The sequence below is a fragment of the Silurus aristotelis genome, assembly GCF_946808225.1.
Source record: "Silurus aristotelis genome assembly, chromosome: 2".
Lineage (NCBI taxonomy): Eukaryota > Metazoa > Chordata > Actinopteri > Siluriformes > Siluridae > Silurus > Silurus aristotelis.
The window spans coordinates 262,896-271,682 of NC_139575.1; the positions used below are offsets into that span (position 1 = coordinate 262,896).

The window sequence follows — 8,787 nt, forward strand, 5'->3', positions numbered from 1 at the left end:
TTTGCATGGGCTTACTGTAACAGTGGCCATAGTTTCAAAAGAAGTCATGTTTTTTATACTTGTACTGGGAGAAGCAGTGGTGGTAACAAGAAAACTACTAGTGTCAGGTGTGTTGAAAGTGTCGCCAGTGATGATTTTAAAAGCTGTGATGATTTCAGTATTTGCAGTTGGAGAAGCATTGGTGTTAAGATCAGTGTTGGCTGAGGCAGATGTGGTGACAATTGGTGCATCAGAAGTTTCAATGATTATAGAGGAGACAGCTGTGGGGGTAAAGGGGGCATTGTTGGTGGCAGGTGTGTTAACAGTTTCACCGGAGATGTTTTCAAAAGCTGTCATCATTTTAGTATTTGAGGTAAGAAAAGCACTGGTGTTGAAATCGTCATTAGTTGAAGCAATGGTGTTGACATTTGCCCCATCAGAAGTGCTGATTTCAAAGTTTGTAATCGGGGCTGCAGAGGGGGTAATTAGAGAATTGATAGTAACAGGTGTGTTGACAGATTCACTGGAGATGGTTTCAAAACCTGTAATGATTTTAGTATTTGCAGTAGGAGAAGCATTGTTTAAAGGGTCAGTGTTGGCTAAGGCAGATGTGGTGAGAATTGGTTCATCAGAAGTTCTTATTTCACTGCTTGTAGTAGGGACAGCTGTGGGGGTAAAGGGGGCATTGCTAATGGAAGGTGTGTTGACAGTTTCACCGGAGATGTTTTCAAAAGCTGTGATGATTTCAGTATTTGCAGTTGAAGAAGCATTGGTGTTCAGATCAGTGATGGTTGATGGAGATGTGGTGACAGTTTCTTCATCAGAAGTGCTGATTTCAAAGTTCGTAATTGGGGAAGGAGTGGGCATAACTAGAGAATTGCTAGTAGCAGGTGTTTTGGCAGTTTCGCCAGAGATGATTTCAAAAGTTGTGATTATTTCGGTTTTTTGAGTTGGAGAAACATTGGTGTTAAGATCAGTGTTGGTTGAGGCAGATGTGGTGAGAATTGGTTCATCAGAAGTTCTTATTTCACTGCTTGTAGTAGGGACAGCTGTGGGGGTAAAGGGGGCATTGCTAATGGAAGGTGTGTTGACAGTTTCACCGGAGATGTTTTCAAAAGCTGTGATGATTTCAGTATTTGCAGTTGAAGAAGCATTGGTGTTCAGATCAGTGATGGTTGATGGAGATGTGGTGACAGTTTCTTCATCAGAAGTGCTGATTTCAAAGTTCGTAATTGGGGAAGGAGTGGGCATAACTAGAGAATTGCTAGTAGCAGGTGTTTTGGCAGTTTCGCCAGAGATGATTTCAAAAGTTGTGATTATTTCGGTTTTTTGAGTTGGAGAAACATTGGTGTTAAGATCAGTGTTGGTTGAGGCAGATGTGGTGAGAATTGGTTCATCAGAAGTTCTTATTTCACTGCTTGTAGTAGGGACAGCTGTGGGAGTAAAGGGGGCATTGCTAGTGGAATGTGTGTTGACAGTTTCGCCGGAGATGTTTTCAAAAGCTGTGATGATTTCATTATTTGTAGTTGGAGAAGCATTAGTTTCAAGATCAGTGTTGGCCAAGGCAGATGTGGTGACAAATGGTTCATCAGAAGTGCCTATTTCACTGCTTGTAGTAGGGACAGCTGTGGGAGTAAAGGGGGCATTGCTAGTGGCAGGTGTGTTGACAGTTTTACCGGAGATGTTTTCAAAAGCTGTGATGATTTCAGTATTTGCAGTTGGAGAAGCATTGGTGTTCAGATCAGTGTTGGCTGAGGCAGATGTGGTGACAATTGGTTCATCAGAAGTTTCACTGATTATAGAAGAGACAGCTGTGGGGGTAAAGGGGGCATTGTTGGTGGCAGGTGTGTTAACAGTTTCACCGGAGATGTTTTCAAAAGCTGTCATCATTTTAGTATTTGAGGTTAGAAAAGCACTGGTGTTCAGATCAGTGTTCTTTGATGGAGATGTGGTGACAGTTTGTTCATCAGAAGTGCTGATTTCAAAGTTTGTAATTGAGGAAGCAGTGGGGGTAACTAAAGAATTGCTAGTGGCAGGTTTGTTGACAGGTTCAAAGGAGATGTTTTTAAAACCTGTGATGATTTCATTATTTGCAGTTGGAGAAGCATTGGTTTCAAGATCAAAGTTGGTTGAGGCAATGGTGTTGACATTTGCTCCATCAGAAGTAATGATTTCAAAGTTTGCATTTGGGGATGCAGTCGGGTTAAAGGGGTTATTGCGAGTGGTAGGCGTATTGGCAGTTTCACTGGAGATTATTTCAGTAGCTTTAATAATTTCAGTATTTGCAGTTGGAGAAGCATTGGTCTGAAGGACAGTGTTGGCTGAGGCAGATGTGGGGAGAATTGGTTCATCAGTTCTTATTTTACTGCTTGTAGTAGGGACCGTTGTGGGGGTAAAGGGGGCATTGCTAGTGGCAGGTGTGTTGACAGTTTCACTGGAGTTGTTTTCAAAAGCTGTAATTAGTTCAGTAATTGAGGTTGGAGAAGCATTGGTGTTGAACTCGTCATTGGTTGAAGCAATGGTGTTGACATTTTCCCCGTCAGAAGTGCTGATTTCAAAGTTTGTAATTGGGACTGCAGAGGTGGTAGATTCACTGGAGATGGTTTCAAAAGCTGTAATGATTTCAGTATTTGCAGTAAGAGAAGCATTGGTTTTAGGGTCAGTGTTGGCTGAGGCAGATGTGGTGAGAATTGGTTCATCAGAAGTTTTGATTTCAAAGTTTGTAATTGGGGAAGGATTAGGCGTAACTAGAGAATTGCTAGTGGCAGGTGTTTTGACAGTTTCACTGGAAATGTTTTTAAAAACTGTAATGATTTCAGTATTTGAGGTTGGAGAAGCATTGCTGTTAAGATCATCATTTGTTGAAGCAATGGTCTTGACATTTGCTATATCAGAAGTACTGATTTCCAAGTTTGTAATTGGGGATGCAGTAGCGGTAAAGGTGGCATTGCTAGTGCTATTGGCAGGTGTTTTGGCTGTTTCAGTGGAGATGTTCTTAAACTTTGTTATGATTTCAGTATATGGGGTTGGAAAAACTTTGGGAATAAGTTCATCATTGGTTGAAGCAATGGTGTTGACATTTGCCCCAGTATAAGTGCTGATTTCAAAGTTTGTCATTGAGGATGCAGAGGGGGTAACTAGAGAATTGCTATTCGCAGATGTGTTGGCAGTTTCACCAGAGAGGTTTTTAAAAGCTGTAATGATTTCAGTATTTGCAGTAGGAGAAGCATTTGTATCAAGATTCAACTTGGTTGAGGCAATGGAGTTGACATTTGCCCCATCAGAAGTAGTTATTTCAAAGTTTGCATTTGGAGATGCAGTGGGGGAAAATAGGTCTTTGCTAGTGGAAGGCGTATTGGCAGTTTCACTGGCGATTATTTCAAAAGCTGTGATGATATCAGTATTGGCAGTTAGAGAAGCATTGGTGTTAAGACTACTGTTGGTTGTAGCAATTGTTTTGATGTTTGCTCTATCAGAAGTACTGATTTCAAAGTTTGTAATCGGGGATATAGTGGGGGTCACTAGAGAATTGCTAGTGGAAGGTGTGTTGACAGTTTCACTGGAGATGTTTTTAAAAGCTGTGATGATTTCAGTATTGGCAGTTGGAGAAACATTGGAAATAAGCACAGTGTTGGTAGTGGTACTGGTGCTGGTGTTGATGATGCCAAGATTCAGCATATCTAATTTAAACTTGATTTGTTGTGAAACCCAGAACTGAACTTCCGAAGAGTTCTCAAACAGCTTTAAGTCAGCCACATTTACTCCCATCAGATCTTGAACAGTTCTTACATTCAAAGCCTATCAAAAACACACACACAATGGATTTAATTTCTTAGATGTAACCAGTTATTCTCATATTTTTATATATTTTTCTAAATGTATATAATAAATTAATTTATTTTCATATTGTTTTTCATACTTTAAGAACAGCAGGATTCAGACTAGAGAATGTTGTGATGTCCATGTTGATATTATGAGTCGAAAGAGCTTGTATGTCCTCAACAGGAGCACCACCTAAAACATATATTTTAAAAACTAAAAGCTTCGATCCAAAAGGAACTTAAACATAACACAAACAATGAAATATAATACAAAAACGTAATATGTTAAGAATGTCTGAGGAAAGATAAAGTGTCTCTGAGCATTTTCAGCCTTCAGAATAAACTTTGGTAATGTTACTCCTAGTCAAATCTTTGACTGATATTTATCTTTCCTCAGTTTTTCTGTTACCAATTTAAGTATTATCCTTTTACATAATAGCTATTCCCTGTAGCATAACATTTAATGTAGCCTGACATAATATTATTTGAGCTAGAACAGCCTTAATGTCCCCTTGAACCAGTCTTGTGATTTGAGAAATTGATGCACAACAGGAACGTTTTTGTTTTGTGAATTTTATATGAATGATTAAAAATTCCTGCCAAATAAAATTAATTAGCCCAACTATATAGCCTGCAATGGGCACTGGCTACCTAAAACCTTGTGTTGTAAAGACAAAATTATATGTGCATGTATAAATGATTAGGTGGTGTGGCATGGATGCAGGTGTTGGTCAATATTTAATTGGTTTGGGAGATTATATCTGAAAAATGTTGCTTATGTATTGACAAATGTTTTACCCAGGTAAGGAATCATGAGTTGGTAGTATGTTGTGGCACTGCTGTGAAAGTTGCTAAATGAATACTTGACAATGGTGTACAGAGTAGATTTCTGTTCAAAGGAACATGAAGACAGATCTGGAGACAGGAACATCCTGCAAAGAGAAAAATTAAACATTGAAATTCAGATTATACTTTATTTTGTTTGTCCATGTTTGTGTATGTATGTAGGTACATGTGAGTAGGCACTTACATTAAGTTCTCAGGAGTGATATTTTCCAGTATACTGATGTCTAATGTACAGATGTAGGAACCAATGACATTTATTTCAGCACTTCCCAGAGAGTGATCACCCATGCTCAGATACCTCATAATTACTGCTTTTCCCTAAAAAAATGCACAAGCGTTTTTGTAGCAAGCACAACAGTATCGAAGACATAAAAATGTCAGCTAGTATGCTTGATGTATAACTAGTTAAAAACATTTATGAAATAATTCGGTTTTAAATAAACACTAGACCTGAAGCTCCACCTGCTTTCTAAAAACAACCTTCACATACATTTCCACCTCTATTGTCAGTGATAACATTTTCATCATCATGGTTGTGTACATCAATTGTCTGCACAAAACATAATTTTTTAGTAAATTTCAGTCTCTCTGAGGGGATTAAACATGCTCTTTGTCTTTTAGTCATAAAAAAGTCTCTCTCTCTCTCTCTCTCTCTCTCTCTCTCTCTCTCTCTACATCTTTGTCTATTCGATAAAGGATCACAAATACTCTCTCTCAACCTTACCTTTATTTACATGTATTTCTGTCTTTCTATTATGGATAAAAGATCCAAAAATAAAACATGTGGTCTTTCTTGCTACCATAAGTAGCACTTACCTAGATTTATGGTCCCTTCTTACTGTTTTTTGTATATAATAAAATTTGATAATATTCAGTCAGCACCAAACTACTTCACGTCTCTCTCTCTCTCTCACTCACTCACACACACACACACACACACACACACACACACACACACACACACACACACACACACACCCCTTCATTACCTTTTCTGTTTTCCAGTGTCCATCATTTACATCGATCAAAGAGGACAGTGTGTCAATCGTAGTAATGTTCCACTTGCTAATGTCATCAATTGTGGCCACACGAGAAGTTGAACCCAGTAGTTGCAGCACATCATCATTAAGGCCTGATGGGTGTATCTAGATATGCACACAAAATAAATTAACATTACCAATTTATAATATACCAACCCACAAACCCTGTTTGACAGTTGGATGCCATGTAAGAATCATATTCAACCTTTTAGCCTTCATAACTGCTTTTTGGACTCACTGCTGAAAATGCCCTACCTATATTTAAATGTTAACAGTTCCTGAAAAAGGTGGGCTACATACACAATTTTAATATATTTGAAAAGAAGACACTTTGAGCTTCTCCAATAATTTTATCTGTTAAAAATATGTTAGTTTTCTCTTTGAAGGAGGAGATCCTAGAATATTATATTGTTAAACCTCCCCTTTATCTCCAAGATTTTAGAGAAAATTGTAGCACAGCAGTTATGCTACTTAGGAATAAAACATTTTGAATGTATCAGACAGGATTTGGGCCTCATCATAGCACAGAGACGGTGCTAGTTAAAGGGGTAAATGACTGTTATTGGACTCCGATTAGGGTTTTGTTCCTTTACTTGTTTTGCTCAACCTCAGTGCAGCTTATCACACCATTGATCATAATCTCCTGCTTGCTGGACTGGAGAACATTGTGGGACTAAAGGGAACAGCTCTCTTACCTTAGGTCTTAGTTCACTGATCGCAATCAGTTAGTAAATGGTAAGGTCTCCACACTCTCTGAGGTAAAGTTTCCGCAAGAATCTGTCTTAGGCCCACTGCTTTTTATTTTTTTATTTTTTTTTTTATTTTTAATAAACATGGTATTAGCTACTATTGCTTTGTTAATGATACACAGTTGTATTTTCCCATTCAGGAACTTGACGCTCTGAACCACGTGTGAAATCTGGCCAATAGGCAAGTTATGACGTCATAGGCGGGTGACGTCCCAACGACCAGGAGTTACAAAATGGCTGCGTGGTGGTAGCGACACTGGCTTCTGCTTGTTCAGGTAAGCGCTTTGTGTGTGAGTCTGTACAAGTAATGGCTGGCAAACAAAAATACCGACTTTGTGTTCATCCGTGTCCCCATTTCATTATGGGGAAGGATACACACAATCGGTGCGTTGTTAGGGCTAGGGAGTGCGGCTATGGGGAGGAGACGCGAGCTGTCGGTTGGTCCATGCCAGCCCTGGTAGCCACAGAAAAGCATCTGTGGCCCACCTTGTCAGATATCCCTGACAAGGATCTAGCCATGCTGCTGCATTCTCCGATGGCTCCTCCTTGTTCGCCAAAGCTGTAACGGCGGTTGTCGACAGGTTTCAGGAGTCTAAAAGGCAGTCGGCAGCATTTCAGCAGTACCTCCCTCTTCGCTCCCAGGGGGCCATTCAGCGGTGGCCCCAGACTGGTCAAGTCAAGTCAAGTCAAGTTAAGTTTATTTCTATAGCGATTTTCACAACAGACATTGTCTCAAAGCAGCTTTACAGAAATCAACAGTGAAGGTGAATGGTGTGTATTTATCCCTGATGAGCAAGCCGTGGCAACTGTGGCAAGGAAAAACTCTTTTAGATGTTATGAGGAAGAAACCATGAGAGGAACCAGACTCAAAAGGGAAACCCATCCTCATTTGGGTGACATCAAGAGTTTGATCATAAATCTTTCAACAATACAGAACACTGGAGAGTGAGAACTAAAAGTACTGGAGTACTGGAGTATAAGATTATAACTAATGTTCTTTCTACAGTCTTATACAGTCTTTATGGTTATAAAACTAGGAGCTACTGAGCAACTCATAAAATAGCTCAACATTTGTGATCATCACAGATCCAACACCAGCTTCTCCATGCCAGAGCCTTTAAACACTCCAGGAGGTCCAATGTTAAAACTCCACAAATGTAGTGGGATCCAATTGGCACTGGTATGTCCCTAGAAGTTTGTCATCTACTTCTTTAAAAGTCCATAATCTTTATGAGGTGGGACGTGACTGGAGCTGGCCAAACCTCAGGATGCCTCGGGATGGGGAGAGAAAAAGAAGCAGTGGAGAAAAAATAGCGTAGCTGCTGTTCATGATATTAACAGTACAAGTTGATAATGTGCATGTGATCAGATCCTTCCAGGCAATGTCTTCCTCCACCTCCGCCCGAAAGATCACTGCAGATGGGAAGGCCCGCCGCATCTCAGGAGCCCCTGATGGCTGCAGGGTGCTGCTCTAGCCAAACGAAGATAGGAGGCCGGCTTGTTAGCCCTGCCATGGGATGTGTTTCAGGGCGCAGCCTCCCTCCAGCGGTCTGCGCCCTCTACCTCCGTCCAAAAGATCACTGCAGATGGGGGAGGCCCACCGCCTCTCAGGAGGCTTTAATGGTTGGGCACCGCTCCAGCTGCTCTAAATGGGTTGTAGGACAACCCCGAGGGGTTAGTTCCCTTAAGGAACTTTCTGTCAGCCTGGAAAAGGCTGCCAGAGGTGTCTCAGTGGGTCCTGCGTATTATAGAGAGAAGCTACTCGATTCAATTCGGGTCCTCTCCTCCCCGGTTCAACGGGATGTGTCCCACCGTGGTGGAACCTGAGCAGGCTCTGGTCCTGAAACAGGAGGTGCATGCTCTCCTGAGAAAAAGGGCCATCATGGTGGTTCCCCCCTCAGTCAGAGAGTCAGGCTACTACAGCCTGTACTTTGTTGTCCTGAAGAAGGAAGGTGGGTTGCGTCTTATCCTAGATCTCCACTCCCTGAACCACTCACTCATGAGGCTCAGGTGAGGGGGCACCCTGTGTTGGTCCGTACAGATAATACTGCAGTGGTCTCTTATATCAACCACCAGGGGGGTCTCCAGTCTTGATATCACCAGGATCGCCTTCTTTCACCTTAGAAATATTGCTAAAATTAGAAATATGATGTCTTTACAGGATGCAGAAAAACTAGTTCATGCTTTTGTTACTTCTTGATTAGACTACTATAACGCCTTACTGTCTGGGTGTGCAAATAAGTGCAGAAATAAGCTTCAGTTAGTTCAGAATGCAGCAGCAAGAGTCCTCACTTGATCTAGGAAATATGACCACATCACCCCTTTTTTTTTATCAGTCTACACTGGCTCCTA

The 8,787-nt window shown here is 40.9% G+C and overlaps 1 protein-coding gene across 1 annotated transcript in view; it reads right to left on the reverse strand.

Moving 5' to 3' along the window:
- The window catches only part of LOC310737443 (uncharacterized protein), a gene marked incomplete at both ends in the record, with an annotated part of 31,514 nt that extends 24,604 nt beyond the window's left edge, over positions 1–6,910 (reverse strand). Inside the window, 3 exons of the mRNA XM_083561770.1 lie at positions 16–3,777; positions 5,636–5,791; positions 6,764–6,910. Of these exons, the coding sequence (XP_083417896.1) occupies positions 16–3,777; positions 5,636–5,791; positions 6,764–6,910 (4,065 nt within the window). The remainder of the gene's footprint in view (positions 1–15; positions 3,778–5,635; positions 5,792–6,763) is intronic.
- Positions 6,911–8,787: the final 1,877 nt, after the last annotated feature.